The following is a 19,722-nucleotide window of genomic DNA, read 5'->3' on the forward strand; positions in this document are numbered from 1 at the left end:
TTAAAAAAATAATAATGGAACTTTCATTCTAAATTTAGTCTCATTATAGCAGGTGTCTGCTACATATATTTTCTTGTTCTTTATAAAGAACCAAACCTATTATTTATAGAACGCAAGTTTTCAGGGAAGCCATCCTTGCTCCATTCCCATGATTTTACCTATTCTTTGTGGTCAAAGAATAATAACATTTTCTAAAGTTAAGCATAGCTTTATGAAGCAGGGAATAGCCACTGTAGAAATATAGCACAAAGGTTCCATGACACACTTATGTAATATTTGGATTTTGGGGAAAATATTGTTCTTATTATGTACAGAGAAGTAATGGATATAGTGAATACCAATAAAATGAGCCAAATTTCAGGAAAACTTTATTTTAAATTAGTGTTCTCTTTTCATGTTTAAATAATGTAGGAATGTCGCACAGAATGTGGTGAAAGCAAAATGTAGTATTCTATTTGTGTCATTTAGGCTATTTTTTATTAATAACAATGATCTACTCTCCAGATTGGCATTGATAACCAGAGGAGAATATGGTTCAGAGGAGTAGATATCTGTCATGTAAAATTAACTTTCTCTGGATTAGTTGCCCATAAACTTTATACAGTGTAGTTAAGTTTTATACCTATTATATTTGATTCTATTAACCTTTAGGATTTTAAAGAACTTCATTTAAAGCTTGGACTTCCAAAACTATTTGAGCCTGGATTTCAATGCCATTGAAGGGAAAAACGGAGCTGTCTGTTTCCAGCACAGACCAAGTCACAGTGAGGAAGGAAAAGGATCCAGGAAGCAAACTGTTGTTCAGCCTCTCCTGACCCTCGCTTCATTTTGCCTTTTGAAGTAAATTCCCATTACTTTCTTTCCCCCAGAACTTCAGGTAACTCTGGATTTTATTATAAAATATATCACATGGGAATTCTTTAGCTGATTTTAAATTTGTCAAATGTTTACTGGGTGTTAAGGAGTTACTTAGCTGTATCTATTCCAGAAGAATGATTTAACTCAGTGAAATTCTGTACACACATGTGCATGCAATATGAGTCATAGAACTAAAAGGGTCCTTGGGTTCCATCTCATTCTGACCTTTCACTCTCTGTTCAGGTCAGAAATGTAAACACAGGTTGTTGATGAGACCTTTCCCAACCAAACATTCCTGGTGGCAGATCCAGATTTCAGAAACAGATCTAGGACTCCTGTTGCTTCACCCTCTGCTCTGTATCAGCAGTGTTTACCACTATTTATACATTATAAACTATCTATGAAATGGTCCCCAACTTTCACATAGATTTTTAAATGTGTTTATAATTTTTATTTCTATATTCTTTTAAATTTATACTTTGGTTTAAAATACAATTATTAAAAGATTCAGAAAATTTATGAAGGCAAGTAGACACACAGAAAAAAGGAGGAGTATGTTTTGCTTTGGCTTTCCATGCCCTCTCAGTCCCTCACACTTGGAGAAGGAACACAGTTGCAGGTGACTACATAGGTAGGATGCCATCAGAGGTGAGAAATAGGTGATTCTTCTGCCTCCTTACCATGGGATGTAAAAAGGGACAGTGACTGTGTATTTGAATAACAGGCTTTCCAGTTGTGCAGTGTTCTGGAGAAAGGCTCCAGGACAGTTAATTTGCTGACTCTTAATCAAGAGGTTCTAGCTGAGTTTTTAAACTCAGTGTTCTAGAACTTTATTTCTAGTTTGCTTCTGTGCCCAAAGTAGTTCCCCTATAGGCTACCCCTGGACTCTGGCTCAATCCCCATCTATTTCTGATACTGAATTTTGTGGTCTGAGGACCACAAAAATAAATCCAAGTTTCTCAATTAACTGTATGCAACAAGTATTATAAAAAACAGAAGTGAGTTCATAAGTTAAACTATCCACCATATGTGCTTATAGCAATGTCTTTAAAATGTAGAATAGTACTATGAAGCAAATTTATGTATTTTTCTAATTACAAGTCATATATACATTCATATGTACATGCAACCTGTATATTCAGCTCATACATGGAGTATTTATAGTTATCTGTGTGGGTATTATGACTGCTTCCATATAGCATTCTATATAATAAAAATTAAATACATATGGAGGAGAAATTCAAAAGTCAGTCAAACATAAATAGTATTTATTCCAACTGAAGATTTCCTTTCTCAGAAACATTTGACAGCTTAGCATGAAAATCTGTATTTATGTAGATGTTTTATGTAGACCTAACCAACACTTCATTTTCCAGATAACTAAAAGAAAATTCCTACAACCTAATTAAATATTTCATACTTTTTATGACATATGGAAATATCTTTATAGCTCTGAAAAACTGGGCCATAGTCCAAACTTTAGTCTTCTCCTTCTTTATACTGGCAAATCAATACTTATGTTATAAAACTGGAGAGTTAGAATTCACATGGTTCAGTCATAATCTTGGGATTTTCCAGGAACTGCTAGAATTTATACAGAATACCAGTTATTACTTGCTCAAAATTCTGCTGCAAGAATTGCTTTTCTCTTCAAGTGTATTTTAGACAATAACTAATAATCAATTGTCTCAATTTGGCAAATATTTATCGAACTTGTGGAAAAATACACTGTTCAAGATTGGAGATATATTGATGAATGAAACAAACTCTTGATGTGAAGAAGCTCTTCATTTAGCAGGTAATTCAGAGAAGTATGTGACTTAATTGTAAGTCAGCATAGTGACAGACTTGAGCAACTTCCTATGGTAAGCCTGTAGGAAGGAGGAATCCATTCTGACATGGTACAATAGGAAAGGGTCCACAGAGGGAGGCTACGTGTGCTGCTCTTTGAATAGGGTAAGCATGTAAACAGATCCAGTTGCCTGGGATACCATGGTTTACACTGCTATCAAGCTGGTTTTTGTTGTTGTTGTTTTGTTTTTTGTAGTGATTGTTTAACTCAGGGCCTGCTAGGCAGGCACTCTACCACTTAATATATGCTGTTGGTACTTTTTATTTTAGTTATTTTTGTTATTGGGATAGGGTCTCACATTTTTCCTCAGCCAGCCTGGACTATGATCCTCCTATTAATACTTTCCATGTAGCTGGGATGACAGGCACATGCCACTATGACCAGCCATTGATTGAGAGGGATCTTGTGAACTTGTGGCCTGGATCCACAACCTCCTGATCTCCACCCTGGAGTAGCTAGGATTATAGGTGTGGGCCATCACACCTGGATCAAGCTGTGATTTTTAATATAACACTGTACTCTCAAAATTTTTCTTTGTGCATAAATTATATGACCACTCTAGTTTGAAGCAGAAGACACTGATACAGAATAGAAGGAGAGAAGGAACTTCAATTAGCTCAAAGATCAACTACAAAAGGCATAAAACATTATATATATCTGGGAAGAATTGTGTGATCTTTCTCTTGTATGCACAAAAGAGGCACTTTTACCTTTTCTATTGCTGATTGACTTGAAGAGAGACTGCCATCTATCTTTTATACTTAATCCATTTATCTTATAGAATTGTGACTACATGGTAGCACGGAACTTTTCTATGTTTATCTGTCATGTTCCATTTTCATTTGATTAGAGAGTTTTATTTCTGGAAATATACTATGTTCACATCACAGGAAAAGAGAAGGAAATTGTAAACTAATTTAGACATTTCATTATCTGCCTTCTTACCAGTTAACATTGAATTAGAACACACAATGTGCTGGAACCTGGCCCCTGAACTTTCTTTTTTTATTATCATATTGTGGCATTTACAAAAGTGCTACAATATCTCAGTTAAATTCACCCCTCCATCAATCTCTTTTTACCCTGTCACCCATTCTTAGTATCAACAGATCTCATTTCCATTTTCATTTATAAGTATATATTACTCTCCTACACTCTCCTTATATCCTCCCATCTCCCACTGGTACCCACCCCAGAAAGGACATGTTTTACCTTCCTATCCTCCATTATTTTAAAAAGACATTTTTATTAGCTTAAAATATCTGTACAGGGAATTTCATTATGACATTTCAATGTATATATGAATTATAACCCAAATTGGTCCATCCCCTCCATTTTTCTCCTTTCTATCTTAGTCCCCTTCTTATGGTGATTTCAACAGGTTTAAAAATTCTATATTCATTCTTGTATAGAAGTACATAAACCATATTCACCTTCATTTCCTATTTTACTCCCCCCCGTTAGTGCCCTCCCCTTAGCATGACCTCTTTTCATTCTTCTCCTTCATTGTTAAATGTCTGTTTGTTGTTCAGTGGGATTTTTGACTTGGTGTTATATTTGTACATGCATTGTACTTAAATCGGTGTAACCCTTCTCTACTGCACTTCTGCTCTTTCCCCCATCCTGTGTTGTTTAACAGTTTTCAGTGTGTTTCCTTATGTCTTGTTCTTATACAGATGTGATGTACTTCATTATTATTCACTTTCTTTCCTTTTTTCCTCCTCCTTTGGTATATGCTTTGTATATATTTCTATGTATATATAGTATTGCTTGTATTTGTATTGGCTCCTGAACTTTCCTTGAAACAAATGTTTAAAGGGAAAAGAAACTTTAAGCATTATATTACACAGATACTATTTCTGTCTTCAAAACTATTCAGGGGAAAAGAATGGAATATACTTAAATTGAGAAAATCTTAACTAGCTTCTTGCATTGTTTTAAAACAACAGAGTTACATTATTAAGTTTTATATGATAAAGTAAATTTCTAATAGAAATATTTCCCTTAAGTATTTTTAACAGAAAGATTCTAAATTAAGGACAAAGAAATGACTAACACTATGAATACATATGAAAAAATAACACAATCACCAACTAAGCAATTCCACCCATGACAGAAAAAACTGTATCTGTCTCATTTTGTGAGAATCCACAGGAGACTGGATTTTCATGCCTTATTAATCAGTCTCCAAATACTTTTCTTGGTAGTCCCTTAAGGGTGTTCAAAGAGCTTTAGTTGTGGATTCTGTAAGAGTTCTAACTATAGGGCACACACAATATGAAAGGTGCAATGATGAGAGCAGGTGGGAAAGGGCAAGGACAATTGTTATGGCTCATTTTAGAGAAGATGGATGCAGAGATATGGTAAGGGATGCAGCTCTGCTCTCTGCTTTCTTTCCACTCCTGCTTCTTTTCTGAAGCTGCTTCCAAGAACTATTACCTTCAGATAGGAGCTGAGGTCCATCCTGCTATGAGACCATAGCTGCTTCTTCCTTTCCCATCCCGGTTTTGTTTCAAATTTTCCTATTCTACAGATTTCTCATGAGCATATGGTTTGAGCCCCACTTGTCTTCAGAGTCAACAAAGCTTTTGAGATTAGCCATAATGACATCAAACATGGTATCTCAAATAATTATTCAATTCTTCTGATTTTTTTCACTTCACTGAGAATAACAAAACAGTATACTCATTTGAAGATGTGAGTTTGATGAAGTATCAACAATTTTCCCTTCTCCTTCTTAGGCCCCCATGACTCTCATACTAGTCTTCTAACTGGTCTAGTTGACATTAGTCTCTTTTCATGTTGAACCATTTCTGTGATGTTTCCAAAATGATCCCTCTGTACATGACTTGATCATGCCTCTGTTTGAAGCAGTAGTGAAATGAAGCAAGGCTGTACCCAGTTATCTTTTCAGTCTTACACTCTCCTCTCTTACCTGATTCCTTTGTAGATTTAACACCAGTGAACTTGAACTTGAACTATTAAGTCTCTCTGACCCTTTAACTTAGTTACTCTCATATGCGTATTATCATATCAGTGACTAGATACTCTTATGAGCCTGAGTGTTCTTGGAGATCTCGTTTATCTCTGTATCATCTCTGCTTACCAGATTGCCTGGTATTTGTGCTGACTGAACATTAAAAAAGTAGCTGAACTAGTTCCTGATTGGGTAGAGCTTTCTTATATCAAAACCACTAGTCCTAATATGTTTCAAATGATTACCATATGCTCTAGGGTTCATTTGGCCAATTATCTATTCCTATAGAAAGTCAATAGGAGGACAAATGTGCACAAGGGTACCAAAACCAAACTGAATCCCTTTTAAAGTGGGTTGGATGAAATAAATTCAATTTTTGATAAATGAACACACAAATTGCTGTAAGCCACTTTCATATAAATATGTTTTATTGCAGAGAAGTTATAATTATTTACATGCTGTAACACATCACAAATAAATTTATCAAATATTTTATGGTGGGATGCTGTATGTTTCAGATAATAGTTTTTGAAGAACCACAGATTAAGTGAAGAGACTTACAGCTTTGTTGACTCTACAACTCTCAGTTTCTAAATGCTAAAAGTCAAAAGGCAGTGTGTTTTCAGTCCTACCTGTCATCACTTGCATGCAGAAACCTAGGAAGCAAATACAAGAGAACTGTCGAGTTTCAAATCCATATTGCCACCAAAGTTTACACTGGGTTATAATTCATGTCGTAAAGCATTTAATTCTTGCATAAAATATACAGTTCTATTAAGATTGATATAAATCTACTTATTTATAAACCCTGGCTTAAAAACAAGGACAGGATGCAGCCTGCACATGCATTGAGAAGGACAACCTAGCAAATGTTTGCGAGACTTTAACACTTTCTGACTGTTACCTGTCTGGGAAAAGAACCTCCACAATCATAGATTTCAACCTCTCTTGGTGATATACAATGGTGATGAAACTCTAGGAAATACCCTAAGCATTTTTACGGATTTGTGCTGGTGGCAATAATCTATGGACTGTAGGCTGTCACTAAGATATAATTTGGCAAGTCTTTAAGCCGCATTTCTAACAGGATCATCCTGAAGTGCAATAAAAGTCATTGATGCTTGACCACTTAATTCTCAAAAGTGTCAAAAGACTCACACATAAGTGAATCAAGCATGTAGGTCTAAAAATTCTAAACTAAATTCACAAATATACCTTAAATTGGTACTCTAAGGTCCCCGAGCAGATAAGCCTTGATTGAAAAGGGATGAAAGAAATAAATGAAGCGAGCAGTTAAAAAATAGAATTTCTATAGCTCTTCAAACCTACCCCACCAACCTGAGTAATGTACCAAGCAAGTAAATGGGTGAGGAATATTTATGCACAGCTTTGAAAAATGGTGAAATGCTCGTACACTCCTGAATAAAAATCATAGAGAAAATTCTGATGATGGATACAGAGAATTAATTCTGTTTTTACCTTTCACTGAGAATAATATTCTATAAGAACAGCCTCAGATCCACTTTCTGATTTCTTTTATATGTCTTTTATCTTTCTAGCATGTCCTCCTTGCTGCTCATAAAATTAAAAAAAAACCCAAACAGTTATTTAGGCTAGGAATGTTCTGGCCAAACAAGCAGTTGATACTTCCGTGCTTAGCATGAGAGAAAGGGAAATATGGACTCTATTTTTAAGTTTGCATCTTTCAATAAAATGAGACTGAGCTTTGGAATCTCATTGCAAGATCACATCAGTAGGCCTAAGTCAGCAATTTAGGATTTTCATGCCAAGAGATCAGTGTGGAATGAAATAAGTTTTATAAGATAGGCTTTAAGGGCTGTTTTGCCTTGCAAATAAATCTTGCACTTTACAATTTGAGCTTGGTGGTTTGCAATGGCAATTTACAGGACTTGTAAGTTTTCCGGTGCTTTGGAGATTGAAGAACCCACACCACCTTATGGATTTTCAATAAATCAAGTTATAAAACCTCTTTGGGATTTGAGCCCAGAAAATTCTATATCTAGGTGAAGCAATGAATAAAAGTTTATGAGAATAAATAGTTTAAGGTAATTTAAAATATTATATTTTCAGTATGCATAATAAAAATATATTCATACAATGATCTTGATGCTATCATTAATTTTTTCTCTTTAAAAAAATAATCCCTTAAAAGTGCTATTAGGAGCTACCTTTCTGTCTTCATTTTGAAGGGAAATTTCCTGGATCTGCAGTAGTGCTTTAATTCTCATGGCATTCCTACAATCTTCCCTTTGCAATGGTAATAACAACACACAGTATGTCTTTCTCACTCTTAGCTTCTTCCTTAGGAAATGCTGCTAAGTATGAAATACTGAAAGAGTTAAAAGGGACAATTGGAACGATTTGTCTCTGACTTTGAACAAACAATGGATAAGTTGTCCTTAACTTATTGAGACAAATGACTAAATAGGACCACTTGATCTCCAAGATTAATAAAGCTTCTGAGTCCTAATAAGAAGTGCAAAACAAGTAACTCAACGTGTATAAAAAACCCTGATTAAAACAGTATAACAAACCATGATGTGAGATAATAGAGTCAAATCTAAATCCACAATATATAAACCACAGCCCAAACTAAAAGTTTTAATCATAACAGTTATGGCTTCCTAAGCCAGAGAAAGCTTACTGTACTCCAAGAATCAACTAAAGTTGATAGATAGCAGATATTCTGTAAGTTGCAATAACAATCGAGTAGCTGCAGATTGCATAATGTGTTGTGTCACATAATATCAAAGTTATTTGCAAAAATTATACAATCTGGAATGCTTAAATATGAGACACAACAATGTACGGAAACATACATTTATAAGAAAAGGACAGCAATCAATAGAAAAGGTATTTTTGGGATGCATTAAGTGAGCAGTGCTGTCAAGATTAAATAGGTAAAGTGAGTTCTTTTCAGTCAGCTACTTAGAATTTCAGTCATATATCTATGCCTTTTCCTTTTTTGCCAAAAAAGTCATACATCTTCTATGTCTCCTTGTTTGTCTTGCTTAGGATATTCACAGTTCCATGGGTAAAGACTGATTGGGACTGACACTGAGGGCAATTTCCCTTAAACATGCTGAAATGTAGAATTTCCTAGTGTTTCCAGGGGAATGAGTTTTCTTGGCCAAAGTCTGGTTTCTGCATTGTGAAACGCAGCTGCTCTCTGAGCCTCTTCAGCCCATGCCTTCGACTTTATCTATCTATCCTCTTTCTTGTGACTGGAAAATATTTCTTAGGAAGTTTGATTCTCAGGTCTTCTATTTTATATTGAACTTGGGGTTTCCTCCTTTTCTTCCTGGGGATGCTACACTTTAAAAGTATTCTGCACCTCTTATTTCTGAGGTCCTGCTATCTTATTTGCGCTTAAAGTAGAAGAGGCAGGTAAAGCTACACTTCTCTCAGCATTTGGTTGATCTGGGGTCTCAAACTCCCAAGGACACACCTCAGCTCGTGATGATAACAGCTGTTGGGAGTTATTACTTGAGTTACAGGAGCCAGGCACAGAGGATAGTGTCTGTTTCTCCTGGTCTCCCGTTTGGTTGAGATTTTCATTCTCTACTTTTGATGCTACGGCTCTGGGGGGCAGTTCTCCATACTGCCCAGCACACACATTGGTTGCATAATGCTGACCTCCATTCTCGTCTTTGGGTCTCCCTGGGAGAATTGGAGTCTTGGAAATCAAATGCTTCTCATCTTCAAAACGGGACTGACTTTGGCTCTCCCAAGGACATACTTCAGCCTTGTCTACACTCTTCTGATTGGATTGTTGACATCCTTCAGCTGCCTTAGGCTTGTGGTGAGGCTTCTCCTTTAAGGAAAAAGTTGGGTTCTTTTCCACTTCAGAAGCTGCAATAGACACATGTTTTTGAGCTTTTGATTCTGAAGGCACAGGACCAGGGGTCAGGTCATAAATCTCCCAAGGACACACTTCCCCAATGTCAAAGTTGTCCTTCATCTGGGTGGTGGCAGGGCTCAGGTCAGAGCTGGCAGTGGGAGGATTAACCCTCTGTTGTTTCATAATCCCAGATTTCTGAGGCTTTCTTGGCTCCTCCAAATGATTGGAGTTTGGAGGGGCAGACTCTTTAGTCTCTGCATTATCTGAATTTGAGTATTTTCTGTTTGTCTCTTTATCCTTTGGCAGATATTTCTGGGATTTAGTACGCTCTTCCACACCTGATGATTGGCTTTTCCCAGCTAATCCAAGAGTCTTCTCCTTGGCACTAGCTATGACACTGAGAGACTTCTGCAACATAGATGTTCGGGGGTGCCCAGGCTTCTTCTCAGAGCTGAGGTTGTGAGCACTTGCTGACTTACACACCAAAGGCACTGACTCAGTGGACTCAGCCTCACTGTCTTCTTTAAGTTTCTGTGTGAGATTTTTGCTAGAAAGAGATTCCAGTATGGAGTTCTCTGTAGCCTCCTCTTCTTGGCTTTCCATTGGTAGGCTTTTGGACTCTTCCGTTTGTTCTCTAACATGATCATAAGTACTGTGGGATTTCTTGAGTGAGAAGACGCGGTTTTTTAGGGACTCCTCCTTAGGTTTCCCAGTGGTACCTGAAGACTCTGGGGGGTTTTTCCTGATGAGGCCTGAACTTTTGGCCACAGTGTGGTCTGAGACGTCCTTATCCTCTTTGGAGCACTGCCTGCTGACAGTCTCAGGGATCTCAGTGATGCGTCTCATGATGGAGCGGCCCAAGCCCTTCTTGGAGCACCGCTTTTTCTGGAGGTGGGGATTATTTGTGATCATCTTCTTCCTTTTGTATATTTCTAATTGGGCATAGAGTTTCTTCAGCTCATCCTGTCAGAACAAGAGTAAGTTCAAAAAGATGTAGAATTTAGTATTTCAGCCGAGAATATCACTGAATGGCATTTGAATTCAATAAGCTTGAGCTCTTTGGGGGAACTGCTCTAGAACTTTTTGTAACATCTTCACTCATCAGTTTTTCTCCTCATTCTTATTTTCTGATTATTTTGTGTTTTGTTTTACATAAACTTTTAACTTGAAGACATGAACACTTGCTTCCTGGAGCAAGGACTTTGAACTTTCAACTTGTGTGGCCCAGCATTGAGACAGGACCATAACAAAGCACAGTGTATTACATCCTGATGAACCAGGTCCCTGAATAGTTTTGGGAACACCATGCAGCCATCGATAGGGTTATACCTCATGTTAGATTAGGTTTAGGGAATAACAGTTCATAGACTATTATAATACAACTTCTTTCTTTAGATGCTGATGTGTTGCTACAGATTATTTAAAATAACCCAGACCTCTGTTCATAGGAATAGTCTACCTTCCCATCAGCTCACATTATGGAACATGCATTATGACTACCAGTAAGTCAGTCCAATTATCAAGTAGACATGGATTACTCTAAAAGCTGAAATAACTTGTGCTTTCCAATTTATACTCTGATTATACATTTTTTAGAACTTCACTCTTTTCTCCTTTTATTTTATTGTTTTTATGTTTACTTACATGTGTATATATTGTTTGTGCCACCACTGCTCCCACCATGATTATTCATTTTGGCACTAACTCTGTATTTCATGTCTTCAGTTCACATGCATGCATTCTTTTTCTCTCTAACACACATATATGTAAACACGAGCACACCACACACACACACACACACACACACACACACACAAACACCAATTCACATGTTTGCCAGCATCAATGGGTCTAAATGGGTCTAATCTGAAACAGAAAAGAGGATACACTGGCCTTACCCGAATGTCCTCTGGATCCAAGCTGTGCTCACTCCAGGCTGAATTGATACTGCTGTTCAGGTAGGATCCAGACCGACCCATATCTAGCTCATCTTCATATGCTTCTGTAGCAATATCATCACGTGGATTATTGCTTGAATGTGAAAACTGCAATATTCAATATGAGATGTAGGCATTATCCCACTGTAAGACATTACACTATAGTTTTCTAAAGGTTCTAATGCAAAGTTCATTTCTTCAGCTGGATAAATTCATCCATTATACACTTTCCAATGATTTACTCATGTGTTTGTGTCTTGCTTTCCATGTTACAGACTGGAGTTCTCAATAAGACAATTTTGGGACTTGCCCAAAATTGTGACTCCAATATATACCCTGGTTTCCTTTCTAGGCTTCCAGTGTTAATTTACATTACTCCTCTTCCATGATGTATTTGCTTTTTGAGAGTGAAACTAAGTAGAAGAATGCAAACAAAGATTTTCTAAGAGGAGCAAGTTAGGTGCACTGGTGGTCAGAGGGAATTTTATTTTCTGAGCAGTGGGGTCTACCTGGTGATTGTCATTTTGCTTCACTTAGGTAAAGTTTTATTCTGTCTATAGGCACAATTAGCCCTATGACAGGAATATGACTCTCAGCTTACTATAGATAGTTTTAAAAAGTTACATTCATGGCTCAGTGAACAGGATATCCGATTCAATCCCAACTCTGTACTCAGTGAGATCTTGAAAAAGACATGGGACCTCTCTGCAGCACAGTGTCCTCCTGACCTAAAGAGCTCTGGGCTGGATGGTATTTAAGTTTAAATGGAAAGACTCATTGAGATTACATAGACTTCGTCAAACTCATCATCATTCTCAAGTTCCTCCTTCCTCACATTTCAATTATTTTCACACAGTTTATTGATATTTTTTGGTTACATGTTCTGGTCTCTTTTTTAAGGGGAGAAGTTGAGAAGAGTGAGGTGGGATAAACGATGGATAGCAGAAAGGAGAACTAAAATAATCCAGGCACACCTTAAATAGCATGTAAACCAAGGAATTGTGTTTTTCTTGGGGTGGGGGGCAGCACTGCCTCACACTTGCTAGGCAGGCGCTTTTATTGTTTGAGTCACTTGCCAGACCAGAGAATTGTTTTATGAAAACTGAGACAGTAGCTTAGAAAATATAGATTCTCCTCTCCTAGCTTATTATTAGTTCAAATATTATTTCAAAAATTAATAGATCAACTCTATGATGATGCAGAGATATCTTAAAGTCAATTTTTTTATATACTCAGCTAGCCAGGTGAATATGTATATGGGACATGTGAAACAGTAATTCTCTTAGAAATAATTCATGTTTTATAATTAGAACTGACTGAAAACTGCACTAATTATTAATCCTTCCCTTCTTTCTCTTCCTGCCTTTGCGAGACCCACAGGTACTATGAGTTTAAGGCTATAAATAGTGAATATGATAGAGTCCCAAATCTCACAAGCTACTAAACTACCTGGAGGTTACTTGTAACTGTAGATCTGCTTTAATTGAGCAAAATCTTAGAAACATAATGAGTTTAGGAAACAGAATTGGGGTAGGAGGTGTAGTTTGAGTAGTAGAGTGCCTGTCTAGCAAGTGTGAAGCCCTGAATTCAAATGCTAGTGCCATTAAAGAAAGAGAGAGAGAGAGAAGGAAAGAAAAGAAAGAAAGGAAGGAAGGAAGAAAGGAAGAAAAAGAAAAGAAAGAAAGAGAGAAAAAGAAAGAAAGAAGAAAGAAAGAAAGAAAAAGAATCAGAATCATCAGGCAGGTGACTCACACCTGCAATCCTAACTACTTGGGAGACAGAGATCAGGGAGACCATGATATGAGGCCAGCAGCCTAGGCAAGAAGTTCAGGAGAACCCATCTCAGTCAATTAAAGAAAAAGCTGAGTGTGGTGGCTTGTGCCTGTCACCTCAGCTTTGTGGGAAGGGTGAATAGGAGGATCATGGTCCAGACCAGCCCAGGCAAAAAGAGTGATCCTATTCAAAAAAATAATGAAAGCAAAAAGAGCTACAGTTATGGGTCAAGTGGTAGTGCATCTGCCTACAAGTCCAAGGCCCTGAGTTCAAACTCTAGTACTACCAAGAAAAGAAAGAAAAAAAAGAAACAGAATCATGGGGATATAGCTCAGTGACAACATAGGACCCTGGTTTTGATCTCCAGGAGTATAGGAAAAAAAAAAAAAAGAAAAAGAAAATAGAACATAGTCATTTGTCAGCTATTGTCCATTCCTGCTCTATTATTTTTCCTTATGATTTTATCCAAAATACTATTTTAAATATTTATCTTATTTATCTACCTTTTCCATCCTCCTGAATTGTCTGGATATACATAAGTAAAGTAAGCACAGAGTTTGATCTGTGTATATTCTTCTAAGGACACAGAACACTGCCTATCAAAGCTTCTTGACAACATTTTAGAGTGGTCTTTCTACTGAGATATAATTCATACATTATAAATTTACCATTTTGAAGTGTATAATTCAGTGTTTGTTAGCATGTTTACAAGGTTGTGCAACCATCACCACTATTTAATTCCAGAATATTCAAAATGAAACCTTGAGCTCATTAAGAAATCATTTTTATTTTTCTTTCTCTTGCTGTGGCAACCACTAATCTGCTCTCAGTCTGCAGTTTGCCTACTCTGGACAAATCACCTGAATGGAATCATACAATATGTGCCTTCTGTGTCTGGCTTTTATACTTGGCATAATATATTCAAGGTTTGTCCAAGTTGTAAGCATGTATTGGAATTTCATTCCTTTTTATCGTCAAGTAACTTTCCATCGTATATATATGCCATAGTTTATACATTCATCAGTTGATGCATATTTGAATTGCTTCTATTGTTTGGTTATTATGCACAATGCTCCTATGAACATTCATGTATAATATTTTTGTATGAAAGTGTACAATTCTCTGGAGCTCAATAAAAATGTATTGAATAGAGAATTCATCCATCTAATAAGTACATACTCATATTATACAAAGTATTAAATCATTAGGATAAATTGTAGTAGTAGCCTAATCTATGAAACCTACAGCTAGTTAAGTACTTTAAGAAGGAATAAAAATAGGTATTTTGTTCCATTCATAACTTTTTGGCCTTTCCAGTCAGGCTGAGTGGTTTTTATTCATCATGAGATGAATAAACCTAGAAAACCTAGAGTGAAACACAGGAAAATCACACCTCTGGTTTTAGCTGTGCTCATGTTATACTGTAAGGCATGATAAGATACGTAACATTATTTTTCTCTATATATAAAAGAGAAAAATAATGATAGTGCTATAATTTGTATAATATTTCTTTTCCCAATACTCTAATATCATTTTTATTTAATTCGAAGCAGTTTTACTGCTCTCATGTTATTTATAAGGGAACTGAGACTAGGGGGCTCAAAAGTTTTGGCTACTGCTATAGTACACAGTTAGTTCATGGTGAAGACGAAGTCCAGAATCCCTGTCTTCTGAGTCCTGGCCAATTCCCCCTTCTCTATATTATTAAAGCCTAGATAAGTCTTCGTGAGAATATATCATCATTGAGATTCTTCTATACATAATATTTATTTAGTTATATTTACACAAAATTTTCTGAGTATCTTTTTTTTAGTAAAAATAATAGTAAAGTTTATTAGGAAAGAAATTTAGTATAACATGTTAAAAGTGGGGAGAAAGGAAAAAAAAGAGAAACATTTTCTGCCCCATGCAGGAAATGGGAGTAGAGGCTCCTGAATGTCTTCAAAATAGGACTTTGAATATGAATTTAAACAAGAGGAGTCTTAGAACAAGATCTTTTAACAATGATCTTGATGTTATATCTACACTGACTGCCACCTGGAGCCAGTAATAATTAAAACCTAAGTAGACATCAAAATATTTGGTAAAGAACTGAAACAAATGATGGGTTTTATAATAAATTAAGGCATTTAAGAATTATTTAACATGTTTAATAAATCCCTAAAGAAAACAGTCAGTTGCCTGAGGATGAAGCTTTTAAAAACTTTTAGTTTCAAAGAATTTCCACACTTCCCTTTGTCTTTATTACCACATACTTTTAAAAGGAGAATAACTCTATTGCACTATTTAAAAATAATTCTCTTGTGTGAAAAATGTTAGAAGAATACCTTTGGAATCAAAAGCAACCCGATGGTGACTGTCACAGTCAAATGAGTATGTGCAAAATACAGCATCAACATCCAATCAGACTGAAGTCTTGAGGCAAGAACAAATCTGAAATAAGAATTTTCCACATTAGCAATCCAAGATCAAGATTTCTACTTCAAATAGTAGGTTATTTGGAAACTGTTTTCCTCAGTATATTTTTAAAAAGAAAAAAAAACATCTGTTTTGATAGCATATCTTTTCATCACAGAACAATGAGGGTTTGAGTAACCTTCATGGGTTCATGGTATATGAGTATCATTCTTTTCATTCCAGATCATTACTAGTAAGAAAGATAGTTCATACATACAGCTGTGCTAAACATTTCCCAGGAGTATTATTGTGTATTTAAGTTGACTCTACAAAACTAAAACAGTGAATACAGGAGTTAAAAAGAAAAGGTTGTTAATGGTGGTTTCAGACAAATTTAGGTTATAAGACATATCTAAATAAGTCTTGATTCCAATAGATATATTTGAATCAAGTACTGGGGTTTGAACTCAGGGCTTCACCTTTGCTAGCCCAGTGCTCCTGCTTGAGCCAGGACTCCAGCTTGATTCTGATGTTCTTTATTAAAAAACATTCATTAGAATGAATGAATAGGAAGAGTAGGTAATTATCTGTCTTTGTGAATGATCCCAAAGGCTGAAATGAAAAGCAATGCAATGAATAAACTAAATACACTACGGTTTGTAAGAGCACCTTAAAAAAATTAGTTGTTCTTAAAAAACTAGCTAGCATTTGTTGCCCTTAGCGCAGAGAAATTAAAGCAGATACCTTAAAAGCAACTGAGGCCAATAGGAAAAGGGGACCAGGAACTAGAGAAAAGGTTAGATCAAAAAGAATTAACCTAGAAGGTAACACACACGCACAGGAAATCAATGTGAGTCAATGCCCTGTATACCTATCCTTATCTCAACCAGCAAAAACCCTTGTTTCTTCCTATTATTGCTTACAACAAAATTAGAAATAAGGGCAAAATAGTTTCTCTACAACAAAATTAGAAATAAGGGCAAAATAGTTTCTGCTGGGTATTGAGGAGGTGGGGGGGAGAGGGAGGGGGTGGAGTGGGTGGTAAGGGAGGGGGTGGGGGCAGGGGGGAGAAATGACCCAAGCCTTGTATGCACATATGAGTAATAAAATTTAAAAAACATTAGTTGTTCTTGATTGTCTAATTGTTAAATATTTTTAAATGCAATGTTGAAAATCTCTTTCTGAGGAATTTATAAAGCTGTGTTCCAAGTGAGCAAGGAGTTATTCAATACCAAGTTCCACTCTAGTAATTTTGGAACATTTTTGTAAATCATTACATGCATACATAAGCCAATGCTTAGGTTTGAAAGACTCATCCATAGGCAGAAACAAGATGCTGTTTTTATAAAGGTCCTTTGCAATTACAATCCTCTTTTAATTTTTCCCATAAATGGTTTACCCATGAAAGCTAAATATGAGATTTGACAGCTTTTCAAATTAGAGAATTAGAACTTTATTTCAATGACATACATCATTGAATCTGAAAAGTTAACATCCTAAGAAAAAGTTCATATTACAATCACAAAACAAATGTCTATAAATGGATAAAAAGGGAAGAAAGTAATTTTATATTATACCACATTCCTGACTATTTTTCTAAGTAAATTAATAGTAATATTTAAAACAAAATTGTACTCAAGGGGGCTTCTTCCTCATTTCGCCACCCCCCACCCCTACCTTGGAACATTAAGCTAAAATGAGCTCTCCAATGGGGGAGCTCAAGAGTCATCCAAAATGGATAGTTATTTCCTGCTGCTTCTGGAGATGTAGTTAAAATAGACTTGTAACATACATGGATGTGCAGAAGGCTTATGATATTTCACATATTGTTGAAAAGGCTGTTCTAGATTACCATTTTATCTCACTCCTTTGTGAGAAAAGGGGCCTTACCCCTGCCCTGAATGTGACTCAACATTTGCTTTGTGCAGGCATGAGATGCTTCACTTGAGATTTTTTTTTATCATAGGACCCTTACACTCTGTAACAAGTTATAGTCTCTGAGGCATATAAGCTATATATTTATATATAAAATGTACCCTGGAAAGATGATACAAGCCCAATCTGTTAGGGGTCACTGTAAGTACTGGAGCAGAAAGGTTCATCAATGGAGATGATTCATAGTTTGTGAGCATCTCCATGGACTTGGGAATTCCTATCTCAGTACAAGTGAATGACAAGCTAGCAAGATATATCTGGAAGGAAGAATGGTTGTTCAAATTTTAAATTAAAACAGTTAATCTTCAGAAAAATAGCTGAAATATACTTATATTAAACAGCTTTAAATCACTGTCAGTTTTTTTGGGGGGGAAGGTGTTGTAGTTCTGTATAGAAATATCTTGAGAAAAGCTGGGTTTTGCAGTAGTTTTAAAGCTTCATTTTTAAAGAGGATTTCAACTATTTAAAAATAGGTCTAAAAGCCAGGAGTGTAGAAATATTTGAAAATTGAGGTTAAAAATAAAGCAGACTTCTAAAAGTCTTGCACTTTCCTGAAGGTTTGCTTTATGCTTAGCACTAAAAATAAATAAAAGGATTAGAACAGACTGGGGAAAAGGCCTTGTGCATATGTCACCTTTTAGACTTAGTTCATTCATACTAGTTTATTTTTGTGTGATCTGACAATTTGGTAAAAAATGAAAGTAGTCCAACATATAATATGTAGTCATTTCAATTATATATGCATGTATATGGATATATACACATACAATTTTATATTTTATGGCGATAAGAAAGAATGCATGTGTCATATTAATAGTATCTTTCCTGACACTGAAAGTCTTTTTTAATTTATTAATTAATTAATTGCAGTGCTGGGGATTCTATCTATTGCTTTGCCCATGATAGGCAAGCACTCTAACACTGAGATACACCTTAGCCCTGGAAGCATTATTTAATATTATGTTATTCAAGAAAAAGATTACCCAAATGGATCATGTTATTGTTTCTTACTGTTGGGCTTCATAAATATTGAAACCATGGCACTTATGAACTAAGTCCATGTGTAGTAAGACCTTGTGCACATTTGATTTCTGTAATTATTATTCCTACTATTTGCTCTATACCCATCCTTCCTAAATCAGTGTTCCCCTGATTTACCATGCTAAACTATAATTCCTGATATTTTATGGCCATACCAATGCTATAAATTAAAATGCTTTACAAACATACCCTCAAATATAAAAATATCTAAAAGTGATATACAAATATGTTAACAGTTTCTATCTGTGAATGCTCTGATTAAGGAGTCCTGGGGACAAAGATATTCAAAATTATGAATTACACTGTTCACTCTTATATTTTTATTTTTAGTTTGTTTTTTGAAACAGAGTTTTTCAATGCAGCCCAAGCTGGCTTCAAACTCTCTATCCTCCTGCCTCAGTCTCCCAAGTGTTGGGATTACAAGTGTGTATCACATACCAAGCCTCTAATTAGAGGCTTACCTCAATGCTGCCTTTCAAATGACAGGATTCCTTTTTGAAAGTTCCATTTTGAGATTTTCAAATATGAAGCAGGGGAAAATTCTTAGAAGATAAGTTATACATGTTTTATTTGGTCCACTCCATTATATTGCCTTCTCTTACTGCTTTGTGCTCATCTGCTATAGAGATACATAAGATAATCATAAAACAGAGGCCAGCTACAAAATTCATGGCTAAAATGTGGAGAGGCAGACCCCCAGGAGCACAATAACCTCATCATCTGATTGAAGTAGATATTTTTTGTTTTGAATTCAACAGAATTCACACATATAAGTTGTCTATGTGAATATTAAGAGTTTGAAAATATAGACCCATATATTAAACATGAATAAAAATAGATCTAAATCATTCTATGATGTATATTATCTAGTTTTGCTATTCAAATTAAACTGAAACACACAAGAAAAGTAAAGTAGTATTCATTAGCTCTACAGATCACTTGCCTAATGGTGTGGAATATAGCAGAGATGATGAGCTCGTTGTGTACTGCGACAGCCATATAGCGAGGCTCATGAAATGCTGATGGGACTGTCCGCACTGCATAGCAGAGATAAACACCCCACAGGAGGAATAAAAATTCAGCTGTGAGA

At 35.8% G+C, this 19,722-nt stretch overlaps 1 protein-coding gene across 2 annotated transcripts in view; it reads right to left on the reverse strand.

The window, feature by feature from the left end:
* Positions 1-6,097: 6,097 nt before the first annotated feature.
* Positions 6,098-19,722, reverse strand: part of Gpr158 (G protein-coupled receptor 158) — a 452,732-nt gene continuing 439,107 nt past the window's right edge. For both annotated transcript variants that reach the window (XM_074056482.1, XM_074056481.1), the window contains exons 9-12: positions 19,576-19,714; positions 15,587-15,692; positions 11,448-11,594; positions 6,098-10,512 (exon numbers count right to left, since the gene is read on the reverse strand). In XM_074056482.1, coding sequence (XP_073912583.1) covers positions 9,046-10,512; positions 11,448-11,594; positions 15,587-15,692; positions 19,576-19,714 — 1,859 coding nt within the window. In that variant the 3' untranslated portion in view covers positions 6,098-9,045. The remainder of the gene's footprint in view (positions 10,513-11,447; positions 11,595-15,586; positions 15,693-19,575; positions 19,715-19,722) is intronic.

This window comes from Castor canadensis, chromosome 15, assembly GCF_047511655.1.
Source record: "Castor canadensis chromosome 15, mCasCan1.hap1v2, whole genome shotgun sequence".
Taxonomy (NCBI): Eukaryota; Metazoa; Chordata; class Mammalia; order Rodentia; family Castoridae; genus Castor; species Castor canadensis.